General features: G+C 41.2%; 1 protein-coding gene across 1 annotated transcript; it reads left to right on the top strand.

Moving 5' to 3' along the window:
• Nucleotides 1-5,008: 5,008 nt before the first annotated feature.
• Nucleotides 5,009-11,942, top strand: LOC119562274 (protein hunchback). The gene is made up of 2 exons (XM_037875452.1): nt 5,009-5,472; nt 8,737-11,942. Exon 2 carries the CDS (start codon nt 8,755-8,757, stop codon nt 11,041-11,043), a length of 2,289 nt encoding a protein of 762 aa, XP_037731380.1. The 5' UTR covers nt 5,009-5,472; nt 8,737-8,754; the 3' UTR covers nt 11,044-11,942.
• The last annotated feature ends 7,032 nt before the right edge of the window (nt 11,943-18,974 follow it).

Raw genomic sequence — 18,974 nt, 5'->3', positions numbered from 1 at the left:
TTAACCTCTGCCTGACGCTGACAAGGGGTCACAGGACCAGGACGCTGGCGCGCGTTCCCAATTTTATTATATTTTTATTCTATTTTTACTTTTGCTTGCTTTTTGTTTTATCCCACATCGGCCTGACCAATGCCCAATGGCCAATGGCCAGGGGCCAACCCCCGATCCGCATCTGTAGCGCCGCAGGGGTCACGAAAGTGTGAAAATGTGGACTGATTAGACGGCACATCGTCCTTTCCAACCAAGGATCTCTCTGGGGTGGGTGAGCAATGGTCCAGAGGTTAGGGTAGGGGTACATTTTTGGCGCTTATTTCCCAACGCCGATTGCCTAAGCTCGGGATTTGGTATGGGTTCGTTTTCGTTGGGTCTTTCCGGATGGACAACAATGGCTGGACTCAAAAATCCTTTATACATTTGTCCAATGTCCAATGTCCGAATGCATTTCGCTGGCGACTTAGTGGCCTTAATTTCCAGCGAATTACGAATGTAATCGCGCCAAATGTTCAGCCAGGAGGATCGAATATAATTTGTGGGATTTTTAAGAATCTTTGTTGATGGCCGTTACTTATGCACGACCCATTAAAATGATTTTCCTTTTACTATTTAATCTTTTCTATTTCATTTTATTTAAAGATCTGATATGTCATATGTTTAAGATTGGGATTATAACAAATATGTCAGCATTTTAAATATTTTCAGTATATTGATTTTGGAAGAAAGGAAACCATTGCTCTATGATAAGGATTAAGAATTCCTTTTATAGTTAGTTCAATTTAATTTTAATACAAAAAAATAACTTTTTAATATATTTTGACAATTTTCTCGAATTTTTAAATATTTTTTTTTATTCATAAGAACATACTTATATGACCTCCCTGTCGCAGGACATTTCCCCTACAAGTTTTTCAGTATTTTCCCTGCAGTAAAATGTTTTAGAAATTACTCGCCTTAACCCTTTGAATTTGAATACACCCCATAAACCCACCCAGAGCCAGAATCGAACTTAACCCTTTCGCCTAATGACCAATGTAGTTCCGAGAAGATCGCGGCTCGTAAAAAGTGCGATGCAGTTTTCTCTTAACCCCTTCTCGACGAACCAGGACCAACTTTCTCGCCCGCAAAAGGGTTGAGGAAGTAGGGATTTGGCCGTGCAACGAGGCTCGCAGGACAAAAGGACATCATAAAAAAGAAACAACCGAGGCGTCATAAAGAACACAAAGACGCAGACATTAGCTGGAAACAAAAAGAAGAGAAAACGCAAAACACACCGAATTGTGGACCGTTTCGAGGGAAACTGGCAAGGACACTCCCAGGATGCGATTTTTTCTTAATGGTGAAAGGGTTAAGGTCGCACACAAAAAACGGCAGGCGTCTACCTGACCTGTCCGTTGATCATAAAAAACTAAATATTTTATGGTGCCCACTATAAAAAAGTAGACAAAAATAGACTTCCTTACGCGGAAGTGAGTTTTTTGCGAGGTTTTTTAAGTTTCGACCAAAGTGCCGGGCACAATTGTATATAGAGCGATCCCCTCTAATGACCATTAGACTCTCGAATATTGTATCTTGTATATTAACATTGTGTCTTTAGAAGTTTCTCGCGATTTTCCAGCTAGTTTCATTGTTGATCGAAGGTCTTACCTGACCAAAACAAACCGGGACCGAAGCGAAATGCTTAGAAAACAACATGCAAAGCGAGTCGCCTTCATAAAATCTCGTGGCGTGTCGACTGGAAATCCACCGGGCGATTGTCCTGCATGTCCTGCCGTCGTCCTTCAGGCTTTTGTTTCGCCGCATAGCCAATTTTACGGCGTAACCATTAAGGCGGACAATGAAAATTAGAGCAACTATTCGCCCCGGCCCGGTCCCCTGCTCTAGTTTCCTTTTTTAATCCTTCGGTTTTTCGTGCTAAAAAAGGATTTACGGATGTTGGGCGAACGCCTGCCCTCGGCCATCCTCTCCTGTGTTTACCATAACATTTCGCCGGAATTTTCCCGCATCCCTCTTTTCGTGGGCGTAACTTCGCGACTCGCGAGCACTTTTCACATCTGATTTATGCGAAATGCTAATTTTTGCGGCTTGCTAAGGGTCTCGACATGGCTGTGAAGTGTGCAAAATGAACCCAGCAAATGAAGCACAGATTTGCAAGTGTTTTTTGCTACCTAAGCAACCCAGGACTTACAGAATAGATCTTTAATATTGAAATAGAAACCACGAATTGTATGTAAAAGAAAGACAAGTCAGAACTAGCAGGGATTCAATGAACTTAGTAAATGCCAAATATATAGTTTTCATCAGATTTTTAAATATCATTTAAGGACATATTTCTATAAATTTTTTTTTGTTATTCTGTAATATTAGGTACATAAAAAACGATTAAACTGTTTGTATGGATGGTTCTGCAGCCAAAGAAATCGTAAAAAGTAAAATTAAAGTCTTATTTATTCAAATATTGGTTTAGAAAACATTATCTTTAAAACACATTAAAACAGTTTCTACAACATCTTTGAAATCTTTAAATTTAAGTATATAAAACTGTTTTCAAAATATTCTGAACTCAACGGTAGCTCTCAAATCTAAGTAATTGTGTATCAAAACCAATTTGCACTTAAGATCAAGGAGCCAAATCCCCTCACAAAAACCAAAACAATCAACAAAAAAGAGAAATCTTTACAGAGGAGAAAAAAAACTCAAGTAAAATGGCAAATCATCCTTAGCATGAAATCAGCTTACGAACTCAAGGTGATATCTCAACAGGCCGGAGGACAAAGGTCACGGGGAAGAGTGCGCCAAATCAAAACACAAAAAAGGGATCCTAATGAGATCCTCTCTCGAGGGGCAGCTCGGTCAACCACAAAATCCCAACCGCTTGGCTGCACTCTTGAGAAATCCATTTGCATATATGGAAGATGTGAAGATCTGGAGATAAAGATGTGAGGATCCTCCCTGTTGATCTTCCCCTCGAAGGAACTTCGACTGAGACAGCGGCAGGCCAAAGGTTAAGGATCATTTGCATACGTGGTGGCAGGGACTTTCGGCAATTAGACGATCATGATCATCATCGGCAGCATGTTTGTGTTTGCCCAGATCACAGATAGGTACATATATCACTACTACCAATTAAAAGGTCAAGCGTGACGGTCCTTGGGTTAATTTGTTATGTCCTTAGCTTCAACTTTACATAACTTTCCGAAGGGATGGCCAGGATCGCAAAGGATCCAAACACCCGCCCGCCTAAGCAGCGCTAATCGGGCTGATCAGCGAGCGCTAATCGCTCGGGACCAACTGGATCCTACGGATCAGCGGCACTGATCCCTCGTGATCCTGGGTACTGCGTAATGTTGGATTATGCCAGGCGGGCCAACTTTTAAATCGCTTTTAAATCCACATCACTCTAGTTCCAGTCGCACTTCTTCGGATGCGCGGATTAATGAACTGGGCGGGCCGATCAGGTAGTTATGCGTCCTTTAATCCTTTCTCCGCTAAGTCCGGTTGCAGTTCGTAATCCGGTTGGCCATGTTGAGAAACGTCAATGGCAGGTCTGTCCTCTGCAGCATCGGCAGGTAGGCCATATAGGTCCTTTTCGCATTTCCCTCTGCATTTGGCGAACAACTTGTGTAATTTGCATTTCGGCGGCGCTTTGTTTGCTTTCTGCCATGTCGTTTGTTTTGTAAATATTGCTTTTACATTTCCCCCGCCCCTCGGATAACGCCCAATTATCCCCACTTTCATCAGCACTAGCCCAAATATTTCAATTCTAATGAATATATAAAATAATCATGGAAGCCCGATGACCAGAGGCAGCTTAATTTCGAGTGTAATTAATAATTACTAACTATGTTTTAGTTTTTTTAATCAATCTAAATCATTGTTTCAGATAGCAAGGTTTATAAATTAGTTTTAAAATTACGTTACTATAGTTTTAGGATTTGTTATTTGTATTATTTATTATAATAAATGTGAATATTATTATATAACGAAACAATATACATATGTACAAGTATTTATTCATTTATCCTAAAAACACAAGTTTTCTAAAATTTTTTATTTTAATTCCATTTATTTCTATTTAATAATAAGGATAATATCCTTTTGAGCTTATAATATTTTTGTCATCATTGTAAAATATAATAAGTGTTGAGAGCAAATAACACACACAAGCTGAAAATAAACTTTCTGGCTATGAAAATAATAATATCAAATCCTAAAAGATACAAATTATTATGAAAATCCCTGTTTACAAAGATGCATTTTCCCAAATGGATTTAATACTATCCCATATCCCCATTCACCCTGTGGAGAAGCCAAATTTCGGATCCTAATTGTGGCAAAGCTTTCCCAAAATTAAGTTAACACGCACACCCACACGAAAATGTGTTAAAGCAACAAGAAATCTGCTCGGCCCCAACTTCATCGGCCAAATTGCAGTTGGCTAAGTTGTTAATGTGTCTGGGCTTAAAGTTGCCCAAAAAACAATTGGCGAAGGCGGCCCCCTCTCCCTCTCTCTCTCTCTTTTTTGGGGGACAGAAATCAATAATCAATAGTGAAGCGGAGATGCCAAAAAACGGCAAAGAGCCAAAAAGGCAGCTGCAATCGGCCAAAATGCAGCGCCAGAAAATGCAAAAGGATAAAATGAGCGAAATAGAGAGAGAGAGGTAGAGAGTGAGTGCAAGAGAGAAGGCAACGAAGAAGGGGATGCTGTGTTGTTTTTGGGGTTGGGGGAAATCACTCAGATTTACAGCTAGCATCCGTTTTGAGTGAGTTTCGCTCTGCCATTGCTCGCTCTCTTCTGCTCTCCGTGTAACGGCGGCTCCTCTCTCCTCTCCCCCCCGCCTTTCTTTTTCCTGCTGTGTTGTTGCACTTCTGCCATTTGTTTCTGCTTTGCAATTGAGATTTGAGATTCGAGTGGACCAGCTTTGAGTTCTTTTTTGGCGAGTGCACTATGAGGAGCAGATTTTCAGCTATTAGAAGAGCCCGCTGAGCACGAGTTTAGTCAGTTGTGCTCCGAGTCCCGAAAACGAAAGTCGCCAGCATAAACAGGCAGAGCCCCTAACAAAAGCAAAACCCAACAAACTCCAAAGGACGAAACTTAACTGCTATCAAAATAAATATTGCCTATTGAAAACCCACAAAACTTCGTGTTCGTGCTTGAAAAAAAAAAGTTAAATTCAGAAACAAAGGATTTACCCAAAAACTTACTTTTCCGCACATGCGCGAATTCCGCGAAAAAGAAGGCAAAAAAGCTAGCTAAAAAGCGAGGCCCAAAAAATAGACAAAAACGAAGAGCAAGGAGCCCCCACATCGCCGCTCCCCCTCGCACGCACTGTTCGTTGTGTGTTGGTCTAACGGTAACCGTGCCGCGGTCAAGCGAGAGCAAAAGAGAGAAAGAGGCCGCGACCTGGGAAAAAAGTTCCGTGCTCCCGGTTCCCGTTTCCCAATTCTCCCGGAGAATTCCTCTGGAGCGTCCCCAAGGTAAGTAAATGGGGGTACTACCATCTAGTATTCTCTGGCGTTTCGCTGAATATGACCTCCAATAAATCGTAAAAAACATATGCAGGTAGAAATCGCGAAAAGCTTTCAATGGATAAACAAATAAACAAGAATGGCAAATCACATTTGCGGGGGAAAATTAAAAATTGTTGAGGCATTCAGGAATATACACGGTTTTTGAGAGGTTTTACGTTCTATAATGTTGATAGTTTTACACAATTTTTTTGTATTTATTTTCTTTTTGATCTTTTAATATTTTGATTATTAATATTTCTTGAAATTTAAAAGTGTTCTATTATTAATAATCATTTTGCTCCATTATCTCAAGTCCCCAACTTTCTTCTAGTTCTTGTACTTCTGCCCTTCCTTGTTGTTTGTGGTCGAGTGCTTCTTTTTCTGTCTAACCTTAGAAACACAAACAAGAGAGCTCACTCACACACACACACACCGAGTGGTAAATCATTTGCTAAAAATGCAAACGGCAAAAATTCTAAAACAATATTTTAAAATCTGTCTGGCTTTTGGCCGATCTTTGGGTGAACTTGTTTTTTGCCCGCGCTGTCTGTTTTTGCCCAGAACTGCAGCGCATATCCCCCAGTCCCCCCTTAACCCCCTTAGACACCGCCCCTGGCCACGCCCCCCTCTACGCCTGACAGCTAATTTTATTTGTTTACATGTCGACTTTCATGTTGTTTTTTTTTCGCCTTCCTGCGCCTCCCAAATCCCCCCCTCAATTTTTAGCATTTCTTTTCGCTCTTCTTTCGGCAAATGCATTTTCGACTTTTCTTTTTTAATAATTTAAATTTAGACATCGAACTATAATTCAAAGTCAACGTGGGCAATTTTTTAATGGCAAATAGTTTGGCACTTGCCAAAATGCATTTCAAATATAATAAATATGTGACGGCCCCTGGCGATGATTTTTTAGGACCATCATCTCATCATCGTCACAAGATCGGAACTTTGGCATAGACGACAGTTTTAATGTTTTCTGACAAAAAGAACCGAGCACAAATCAAACAAATGGGGCTTTGTTAGGCGCATAAAAATAAATATACACATATTATACGGGATATATTTATAAATCCCGAATGACATTGAATCACTTCAAAAGCAGCAGCAGCAGCAGCAGCACTGCACTTTTCCCCAAGCGAGTGCAGCTCCAAAAAGTTGCATTTTACCAGGGGCACAACAACAAGTTGTTCTAAGCCAACAACAATGGGGTATGCTATATAGAAATATACGTTTATATTTTCTGGCATATCCTGCTCTTGGCTTGCTTTTTGTACGGATTTTTCAACAAAAACATTTTTTGTGGCGCATTTTCTGCGTTTGCGAATTTTTCCATTTTTGCAATTTTCATGATATTTTTAGAGGGGTAAAAAGGGGGTGTTGGGGGGTGGCGGGGGGACCAAAAACGACTAGCACATGTTTAGTTTACTTTTGCAGTTTCGGTTGCCTGGCTGCACTCGTTGTGGCCGCACCCCCCTTTTCCGCACGCCCCTGCATGCCCGGCGTAATATTAATTTTACACTTGGCCTTTAGTTTGGCTTTGTTGCTGTTGTTGGGCATGGCACAAAAAAGCCCAGACGAAAGGCAAAAATTCTCTTTGTTTCTTTCATAGCCCCACTCACACTAACACCCACACCCACACACACGCACTGCAATTAATTTTGGCTTTTCTTTTTAAAAATATCCACAATAGCGAAATTAAATAAATATGCTAAGCTTCATTTTGTGTGCACTTTCTGTTTCCTGAACCATCAATTATGGCTAAGTATTGTAGATATTTTAGCTGCCAGATAGCACAACACCAACCCCATATACCATATACCATTTACCACCCAACCCCCCCCCCCCCCCCCCCCCCCTTTTGCGTTTTGCGTTTTTAATAATATTTACTTAAAAGCACAAACAATTACCCAAAAATGCAGCAACTGCACAATTTTTCAGCGTGAAATTGGAAATTGAGAAATTGAAAAAAATGGGCAAATGCAGCGGAACAAAAAATTTTAATGCGAGAATTATTTGTAGAACTACGCAAATCAAAGTGAAATGTCTAGCGGAAAATTTGTTGCCAGGAAAACGTTTTTCTTTCGAAAACTTTTAGATGGGGATATGAAAAGGCATTAGAATTATTTAAAAAGTTAAGTGGTAGAGAGATTTTTAATATTTAAAACTATTTAATTTTAAAAAATGTGATACCTATTTCTATAAAGATGCACTTTACAGATTCCATACACTTTTGTATTCATCAAAAAATGCCCATGGAATATTATATTTTAGTATAGTTCGTGCCTTACTGAGATTTTTCCCTCCATATCCAAACTTATAAATAAAGCAATATATTAAATAAATGCGGTAATTAGGGAAGAATTCATGGTATTGCATATAGTTTAGTCAGTCCGGGCATTTGTTTGGCCCAAGGAAATTTCCCGCAGGTCTAAGCGACTCTGATCCGCTAATTTAGTTAAATCCCGCAATCCTTTTTGCTTTTTATTATTAAGCATGAAACTGCCTCCTTTGTTGCCTACTCCTGCTGTCAGGAGCGCTCTAGTTAATCCCTTATAGAAAACCTAGGGAAAATTCGCAGTTCGCTGCTAAGCTGGCCATCCGCTAAGCTCCCGGATCATCCAAATCCAAGTGCGCGTAATTCTTTTTTGTTTCGCACCAATTTTGTGCTCTAATCCAGAATGGATCAAGCGATCCGTGATCCGCGATCCGCGAACCCCGATCCTCGCAATTCCCAATCCGCGACCTGTACCTGACTTCCCGTCACCTTTCGCCCATCTAATCCCTTGACGCGTGCGTCCGTCTACCTGAGCCGCATATAAGCCAATGCCTGTTGCAATTGCTTAGTCAGTCACGAGTTTGTTAGCACAGCGACAACATCATCACACGACAACATCATCACCATACAAAAATCCCGAAAAATTTGGAATATACCTTGATAGAATCACAGCCAAAGAGCGGCCACGAAACGGTAGGATATTATCCCAGCCATCACCGATTACCCAGTTTCTCCATTTTGTTCCGAAATCACTCAAATCCCGTTCATGGGGGTGGGTGGCCAGCCACCCCTGGCTTGTGTTAGGGGTGGTGCCGCAACAAAAAAAAGAAAAGCGAGGAAAAATAAAATGAAAAACAAGCGAAAAAAGCAAAAAAAGGAGAAAAAACTCGACGCAGGCGCAGTGTTTGAATGGCCATACTAACCCCACTCTCTTTGTTTTTTTTTCCACATTACAGCCGTCTAGAGCCGCCAAGATGCAGAACTGGGAGACGACAGCCACGACCAACTACGAGCAGCACAACGCCTGGTACAGCAGCATGTTTGCGGCCAATATCAAACAGGAGCCGGGTCACCATCTCGATGGGAATAGCGTGGCCAGCAGTCCGCGCCAATCCCCTATACCCTCGACCAATCACCTGGAGCAGTTCCTCAAGCAGCAGCAGCATCAGCAGCAACCCATGGATACCCTCTGCGCCATGACCCCGTCGCCCAGTCAAAACGATCAGAACAGCCTGCAACACTACGATGCCAACTTGCAGCAACAGTTGCTGCAGCAGCAGCAATACCAGCAGCATTTCCAGGCAGCCCAGCAGCAGCATCATCACCATCATCATCTGATAGGTGGCTTTAATCCCCTGACGCCACCGGGTCTGCCCAATCCCATGCAGCACTTCTATGGCGGCAACCTGCGACCCAGTCCTCAGCCCACTCCCACATCCGCATCCACAGTGGCTCCAGTTGCAGTTGCCACCGGCAGCAGTAGCACCAGCGAGAAATTGCAGGCTCTTACACCGCCCATGGATGTCACACCGCCCAAGTCGCCGGCCAAGTCCAGTCAATCGAATCAAGAGCCCGAGAAGGAGCACGACCAGATGTCCAACTCCAGCGAGGACATGAAGTACATGGCCGAGTCCGAGGACGATGATACGAACATACGCATGCCCATCTACAATTCGCATGGCAAGATGAAGAATTACAAGTGCAAGACCTGCGGCGTTGTGGCCATCACCAAGGTGGACTTTTGGGCACACACCCGCACCCACATGAAACCGGACAAGATCCTGCAGTGCCCCAAGTGTCCGTTCGTCACCGAGTTTAAGCACCATCTGGAGTACCACATCCGAAAGCACAAGAACCAAAAGCCCTTCCAGTGTGACAAATGCAGCTATACCTGTGTGAACAAGTCCATGCTGAACTCGCACCGCAAGTCGCACAGTTCGGTGTATCAGTACCGTTGTGCGGACTGCGATTATGCCACCAAGTACTGCCACAGCTTCAAGCTGCATCTGCGCAAGTATGGACATAAGCCTGGAATGGTCCTGGATGAGGACGGCACCCCGAATCCCTCGCTGGTCATCGATGTCTATGGCACGCGTCGTGGTCCGAAGAGCAAGAATGGTGGACCCATTGCCGGCGGAGGGAGTGGCAGCGGCAGCCGCAAGTCAAATGTGGCAGCTGTGGCCCCGCAGCAACAGCAGCCATCGCAGCCCATCCAGCCAGCCACATCTCAGCTGAGCGCTGCCCTGCAAGGATTCCCTTTGGTGCAGAGCAACTCGGCTCCCGCGGCGGCATCTCCGGTGCTCCCGCTGCCCGCCTCCCCTGCCAAGAGTGTGGCCAGCGTGGATCAGACTCCCAGCCTGCCTAGCCCAGCCAATCTTCTGCCTCCCCTGGCCAGCCTGTTGCAGCAGAACCGCAACATGGCCTTCTTCCCCTACTGGAACCTCAATCTCCAGATGCTGGCTGCCCAGCAACAGGCCGCTGTCCTGGCCCAACTATCGCCGCGAATGCGTGAGCAACTGCAGCAGCAGAACCAGCAGCAGAGCGACAACGAGGAGGAGGAGCAGGATGATGAGTACGAGCGCAAGTCGGTGGACTCAGCCATGGATCTCTCTCAAGGAACCCCCGTGAAGGAGGACGAGCAGCAGCACCAGCCTCAGCAGCAACAGCCGCTGGCCATGAATCTGAAGGTGGAGGAGGAGGCCACGCCGCTGATGAGCAGCTCGAATGCCTCGAGGCGCAAGGGACGCGTCCTCAAGCTGGACACCCTGCTACAACTGCGATCGGAGGCCATGACTTCGCCGGAGCAACTGAAAGTGCCCAGCAGCAGCAGCATGCCCACTGCGTCCTCACCGATTGCCGGACGCAAGCCCATGCCCGAGGAGCACTGCTCGGGTACCAGCTCGGCGGATGAGTCCATGGAAACGGCCAATGTGCCGCAGGCCAACACCAGTGCCAGTTCCACGGCCTCCAGCTCGGGTAACAGCTCCAATGCCAGCAGCAACAGCAATGCGAACAGCAGTAGCAACTCTAGCAGCAATGGAACCACCTCAGCGGTCGCAGCTCCTCCATCCGGAACTCCGGCTGCGGCGGGAGCCATCTACGAGTGCAAGTACTGTGATATATTCTTCAAGGACGCCGTGCTCTATACCATCCACATGGGTTACCACAGCTGCGACGATGTGTTCAAGTGCAACATGTGCGGCGAGAAGTGCGACGGACCCGTCGGCCTCTTCGTCCACATGGCCAGGAACGCTCACTCTTAAGTCCCCCACACACCTTGTTATTATTATTTATCACTATTATCACATTAATCGTTGTCCAGAATTGTATATATTCGTAGCCTAAGTTTTTCAAAACACTATTTTGTTGTCGAAAATTGTAAATAAGCCAATTAAGCCGCTAATTCTAGACCTAAGTTTATATATCTAATCCTAACTGTATCGAACTGTAGCCACCTTTCTATATGTCTCTCTATACTCTCTTGTATTTTCGAAATCGACTAAAAACCCTGAAAACGGTTTAAAAAATTATCATAAATGCATGGAGAAACGTAAGCCTAAGTTTAGACTAATTTTTAAGTCAAGCGAGTCAAGCGAAACAACCAAACAAACAAAACCAACAGTCCAAAGTCAAATTAATAAAATATAGTTTATAACATATACATAAATGAGTATGTTTTATTAATATAAATATTTAGACTTATTTAACCTACGTATGTATACACATAACGCTCAATTCTCTTTCTGATATTCTCTCAGTATTTTGTTAGTTGAAAGTCGAAAGCAAAATCAAAATCGAATCGAACGAATTCAAATCAAATAAATACAATTTATTCAATATTATTTTACAAGTTTATCCTTTTATTTTTTAACCTTTGGCACTAATGACAATATTTTCGATGCAACTGAAACTGACGAAAGAAGAAGTACAAATTTAGAGATTTTTAAAGAGTAGCCAAGATGCACGCAATCTGAGCAACGGATCAAAATTAGTATTTACTCATTACAATCTAAGCCGAAGTCATAAAACGAATTTCGAGACTTAAGATGTGCGCCCAGTGTAATCCTTAAACAAATCCTTTTTAAGTAAATTAAAGTAGCCTAAGATTTGCCCACGAAATGTTTTTATGTAATAAAATAATAAAAGTTAAGATATTATTAAATATTTGGATGTTTCATTATGGTGTGGTTGATTTTAAATAGATTTTAGGTGTTCGTAATTGATAGTGCTGGACAATACTAAAGTATGTATAATACACATTGTATATACAGGTTCTCGTAGTGTTTAAAATTTCGGAACTTAACTCTTAATGCAAGTTTTGGACTCCTTCCTTAATTCAGAACTCTCATTATTACATTGGAACTGGTCTTAATTTCTTAGTTCGTCGATTCCTAGGTATTCTTTTAGGTTTGACTCCCTAAGACTTCTAACCCCAGCATAATTTCTCATAGACCGGGCGCAACCATATGTCCGAGGACTGACCAAGGAGAACTGTCAACACGCGATCTATACCATATGATTTATGGAAACTGATCACCCACACCAAAAAAGTTACTAAAAAGATTGGGAAAATGGAAAAGAAGATTCTTCTTTTCAAGTGAAGAACTGCTCCATCATGTGCTAAATACCCTGGTTGATAAGTGAAATGGAAAAACATACAAAAAAATTTGTGTGCGGGCGCAACCAAACAAATTGGACAATCTCCCTCTCATTTCATATTTCTAGGCCTGAAATTTTGATGGATTATTGACGTTTTGCGTGAAAACGCACAATTCGCATTGCATATGAGAGGGGAATTATATAATAATGAAAAACTCATGAGCACGCGTTGGAGAATCGGAGGAGTGGCAGGAAGATGACGCAGCAAGGCGTCTCCTTTTGGGATCGGGGATCACTTGGGATCGATCTTCGGAATTTTGGGGTTGGCGCGCATGCGTCGAACGTACTTCAGCCAAATGGCGCGTGCTTGGAGGGAAATTCTATTATCCCAGTTTTTGGGTCTTGAGTGGAAACTCAATTTCATAAAAATAGTTTTCTCCGGGCTGCTTCTGATTGGTGGTTGAATATACATGTTTAAAGAATGCACTTCCCTTTTATATTATTTCCATGTAAATTACGTTTAAATGCCGTTTTTCCTCATTAAAATTTTTCAATTTCCTCAATAATTGATATTTATGGCTGAAATTAATTTTGATATGAGTCAAGGGTGAGTGCAGGGTCAAGATGATGTTTTTAGGCCCCTGATCTTATCGCAAATTAGATTTTGCATATCCCCTTTAGATTAAAGCCAGAGACTGTATCTAAGGATCTAAGGATCCTTGCTCATTTGAGCGAAGTTAAGTTGGCAATTTGGCCTTTGTACCGGATGAACTCTTGGCTTGTGGCCGCCGCAAGCGAAAGATGTTTATCGAGGGAGTCCCAACCTCATTGTCCTCATCCGAGCCAACGATCCCTAGTTTCTGGTTTTGTTCCTTACTTCTTATTTCAGCTTGTGGCTTTGTAGCATCTTTTTTCTTCCTGCTGCCGGTCATTGTTTGCGGAATAGACAAAAAAAGCAGGAAAACAGGAGAGTTCTGGCCACTTTGTAACCTGGGAGTTCTTCAAATAGTTCAATTGCCCGTCTGTTGACCATTTGAAAGGTGTAATTTTGGTCCTGTTAGGGACTTCTCTTGTGTCTTGGAGGCAGCTGTTTTTGCTCTCCTTCTTTCCCAGCTATTGACTCACCTTTGACTCCCTCAACTCTGATTGATCAGCAGGACACGCGTATGGCACGCTTTCACAATACATAATTTGGGCTTTTAATATGTACCCCGTCTCCTTCAGCAATTATCAACCTATCCAAAGTCTAGAGAATAATAAATTGCACTTGGAAAAAGACAACAAATGTTTATTTACCTCCCTATAAATCAATACCACATTGCTTATATGTTTTTTAAAACATAAGCACAATAATCGTAAGACAATCTTTTAAAAAGTAACAATATAGGTAATTGAATTCAAATGTGATCTTTTCAGATCTTGGATCTTAGCATTGAAAGAGGAAATCAAGGAAACATATATTTTAAAGAAGCAATCCTGTAAGAAATTACTTTCTATTATTACTAAATATTTTCCCTCAGTGCATTTATAAATAATAACGGCTTGGGCATTTGTATATCCCACAGGGCTGAGCAACGCCATAAATAGGGTATTTATGTTTAACCACCACCCCGACTTCGCCATTTTGGGATGGGGTTGTATTCCGGATTTGGTGTGGGTTACGGATTGAGTTTTGGAAACGGTTTGGTTTGGTTACAACGGTGCACAATTCGGTGGCCATTTTTAGCTGCGTTGGCACTAAAAATAACAGAAAACCAAAATAGCAAACATTGAAAGGGGAAAGGGGTTTACAAGGATTTTCACTCACCCAAAAATATATATTACTTAGGGGGTAGCATGTTGTGGGTGTTTGGTTGATTAAAACGCGCCCGGGGTGCCGATGGTGAAATGCAGGATTCGATGATTAGCAAACCACCCCGTCACCATTCTTCGACGAGCTGTTGATTGCATCAGTAAAAGGCGGCGCCCACATCCAGAGATCAGCAGTGGAATTACCGAAACGCTCCGGCTCCTTTTTTCCACAACTTTACGCATTTTAATTATGAAAATTGGCAGGGGCAGGGGCAGGATCAGTCCGAGGGACCCGGATCAAGGGTATACGACTGCGCCAGCATCTGTGTGGGCACCCATGGGTTAATTACCGGCGGTGCGGCGATCCTTTCGACGTCTCAGGCGTGACGTCATGAGCGAGCCACCTTAAGGATTTGTTGAACCCCCCGATAATTTATTTCTGTAAACAGTTTTTCACTGGAAACGAGCCCAAAAGGTAGTCCTTTTGAGCGGGCATTCTTGTGCCTCGTCCAACAGCTGACCACTGCTCGTCCCGCGAGATTGAGGTGGGTGTAGCGAATTCTTAAGTGGCCAACGCCGCCGCTAACAAGCGCTAAGGATGTGCTGACCATCTGAGTTTTGGCATTCGGCCAATTTATGTGCCTGGCAGTGAATTACGAGGTTTGGACTGCCCATAATAGATCTTCCCAAACGCGTGGCCAGTATCTTACAGATACTTAAGGTTGATCTTTTACTCTCGTGGGACTTATTTATTTGTAAATAATTTTGGAGAATGCAGCTATATTTTAATTTTGATATCTGTTTTAAAAATAAAAAAAAAAAAACCATTAATCTTGTTTATTGTGAAAATTAAGAAATTATTGAAAACTGTTTAATTAAAGATTTTCTTAATATTTTTACACAGTTCGGAACGATACAAATTTGAAAATTCAGGCTAAAATATAAAATGCTTTGAAATTAGACTTAAAGAAATAAATAAATTAAACAATTGGCTACGTATTTCACTTCTTAAAAAGATCCAACTGTTTTAAGGAAAACATATAATTTTAAAGAAATTGTTGTTATTATAACAAATAGTCATATTTTACTGCATTATGCATGCACAAACTGTGATGAAATACCATGATTTTCGTTTATTAAGAAACATATTTCAATGGAATTTATATTTAAAAGCCCCTCCAATCCGGAGTAAAATATCCATTCAACTGGCATTATGTATGCCCACCATGATAGTTAATCATCCCAGTCGACAGCCATTTCACTCGACCACAAAATTTCAACTACAATTCAAAGGCATAAACCAAAACTAATTGCAGCGAATCAGTTGGTGAATATGCAAAACTGTAGAAAATTAAAGCCTATAAGATAATGATGATGTTGATGGTGGTGGTGGGGTGTAACGTATATGTTGAATAGCCTTTGGAGATCCATGAAGGACCCACCAGATCCCATAGGGAAATAAACAAAGCGGATAGCTAAGAAAACTCGCGACAGCAAACAGCGAAAGTAACAAAACAATTTTTACAGTTCGGCAAACAAAATGCGTCCATCGTGTCCACTCCACATGTAAATGGATGGAAAAAAAGAGGAGATATAGGAGAAAAACTACGACGGATGGAAAAAACATCTGCCCCTGATGGCACTTTAGTTAACGAAAAACAACAAAAGGTTAAAAATATATGCAAGCGGACTGTGGCTTCCCGATACCCAGTACACCATCGAATACCATCCTCAGTTCCATTCCCATTCCACGCCATCGATAATGTCCAGCATCCGTTATGAAGAGACCGAAAAAAGGAAGTTGACAACATAGTGTGCCTCGGCCTCTGGATGTATATTTGTATTTTTCTACTTTTGTATCCGAGTGTGGGGGTTGCACAGATACGATAAGCGTGTCCTGAGAGTCCTTCACCCTCTGTATCCCATATTTGCACTATAGAAAGTCCAGCCGCTATATTCGTTTGGTCAGTTTGCTACAAACAATGCAGAGTATTTAGTGTGGGCCAGTCGATTGAATTCCCCGATTCCATACTCTTCCAGCAGCCTTTACTTTTTGTTTGCCCTCGGACCACATCCACCAGATGCTATCCAGTCAACATAGAAATCATAGACGCCTGGGAGAGACCCAAGTTCGGAAAGGGTAAAATAAAAGATACAATCAGGGGGCATACTTTAATTAAAAGGGATAATAGTGTACAAAATATTTATTATTAACTCGCTGAATGAATCTAAGATAAACAGGACGTTCTATTTAAAATATATATCTAAATGGATCGTTTATTTATTAGTGTATAAAACATTTGTTGCAACCCCCCTATAAATAGTTCTATAAAACAAGCGAAAAAAAATATTTAATAAATTTCGTTGATAAATATCTTAACTTAAGGAAACTTAATAAATAAAACAAAACACATATATACCTATATCTACTAGAAATTGTGTACAAATTTTATATTTGAGTAAAGGCTTTCCCTTTTCCCCCTAAAAAAAGAATGGGAACCCTCCCTAATCGAGCAATCAAAACCAATCAAATCGTAGCCAAAAAGTCAAAGCAACGCCTATTACACAATCCATATAGAGGAAATTTCACGCAAAAAATGCGATTACCACCAATAAAAATATCACACAAAAAACACTTCTTAAAAACGTGGCAAAAAATCGAAACCCAAACTACCCAAATTGTGATATGGGGTGGGTACGGAAAGCAAACCACCACCACCTTATAGAGGGTTGCAAAAAAAACCGAATACGAAAACAAAAATGGAAAAGAACCCAGAGAACCATTTGGTAAATAGTTTCAATGGATCGATATTATGTTTTTTTTTTGAGGGTGAGGGATGAGCCCGACATGTGAATAAAAAACAGGTAAGGTAAGGTTTTCCTACTTTTTTTTTTGTGTAAAAGATACTTTTTTTTTAGCAACATGTGTTTGCTTCTTTGAAAAGATTTAGGATTCGGGAATCCTCTACTTTGGGTTTGGGTAAATCGACTTATTGGTCTTTTGTGCTAGGTTCGAAGTGCAAATGTCAGCTGTAGGGGATAGAGAAATGGAGTGTAATGTGAGCAATTAGAGGACCCCGAAGATGATGTATCAGTATCAGGACTGTCGGAGGTTTACAGGTGCTAAACGATACTTCAGAAACAAGTTGTCAACGCTTGGATGCTTGATGGGCGGATATGGGTCTCGAGTTTCCGTTAGTTGTCCACCAAGGAATCAAGTTCTAGTCAGCCCAAAATCCACCCTCCTCCCATTTGGCTTGCGTCCTCAAATGAGGACATCTGGTAATTGCATGATTCACTCTCAGTTTCAGCTGTTTTCCCCCACAATTTCCCCTTTTCCCTGCAGGTGCTCAGTCCACATCCATCAATAATTTACGATTTGTGCCTCTTCTATTTTCCGAATAGTGAAGTTTCTGCTTCGATTTACCAAGGGTTAACTTTACATTTTTCAGCTGGTCATTGTGGTTGACATAAAGGGTCTCGTTTCGCTCCAGTGAAAGAGGGAAACTGATTTCTCTCTTGTTTTTCTCCCGAAAAATTGTAATAATTTTTGCTCTTGCCAAAAACGAGGGAGTAACATCTGAATAAAGGTGTTAAAATGTCAGCTCGAACACTGAACCCTTTTACATTATTCAGTTTTCTTTGGTGGTTATTCTGGGGGTACCAAATGTTGCTAATTGGAACAGCTGCTTTGGATTTTAAAAGCAAAAAACATTATTTGGCAAGAATTATGGAAATAATAGAAAATACATTTCATTATTTATCGTCGTATCTGTAATAAGAATATTAAAATGTAATGGTAAGACCCCATTAACTTTTGAATTAGAAACATTTACCCTTGTCAAGAACTTGGAGCTTTCTTGTTAATTTATTTGTATATACCTTGGACTTAGTCTTATTGTGAAGTTTTACTTTAAACATTTTTTGTAGTTTTTAAGTCAGGCTTCTCATATAACCCCGCATAAGCTCTGCAAATTGTGTATTTTTATCTTTCAAAAATGCATTATTTAAATCTTTTTTTAGCAGTTAAGTTTTTAATTTGTTTTAAAAGGTTTTTAATATCAGTATTATTTTTTATCTAAAAGGTTACCTTTTATATTAACTAACGACCAAAGAGTATTAATTTGAAGATCTTTCGTTTCTATGTGTTCATCTATTGATTCTGTTAAAACTGCAGTTTTCTGTGGTAAAACTGGTTCCTAACTAACACAAAAATCAGAAAAACACTCGACTTCATTATGTTCAACCAGTAAATTCAACAACCGTCGAGTATGAACTAATCTTAAATGAAACAATCGACTTAATTTTTAGATTATACATATAGGCGAAAAACAAACTTATAAGAAGGTTTTGTGTGGTGAGGTTAATGCGATAAGACTTGCCCTGGACAAGCTTTTAGTTTGGGAAAAATCTGTATTTGCTTACAATGATTTTTTCTTATCAGACAAATGATTAACTATGTATGCGTATGTACTAGTTTAAAGCTTTATGTGATTTTATTTACACAGAGAAATTAAATGACCTTCACATTTCCATTTTCAAAAACCTATACTTTCTAAGAGAACATTTTCCATGAACTTTTTTCCATCGACAATCGTCGCCATTTTGAAGTTTCCCTAGTGAAGAAAACTCACCCTTTTGGTAACCTCAAACTCCATTTTTCCCTCCTCCTCAGCCACACTTCATAACAGTTTGTTAGTTTTATTTTTAAAAGTGTCGCACGCACTTAGGTCCCTACTTTCCCTCCCCAAATCGAGACCCTCTCGTTGTCTTTCGGTACAATTTACAGGGCGCAATAAAAACA

Source organism: Drosophila subpulchrella, chromosome 3R (genome assembly GCF_014743375.2).
Source record: "Drosophila subpulchrella strain 33 F10 #4 breed RU33 chromosome 3R, RU_Dsub_v1.1 Primary Assembly, whole genome shotgun sequence".
NCBI lineage: Eukaryota > Metazoa > Arthropoda > Insecta > Diptera > Drosophilidae > Drosophila > Drosophila subpulchrella.
Note: the sequence above shows the minus strand (reverse complement) of the source record. Positions and strands in the feature narration are given on the sequence as shown.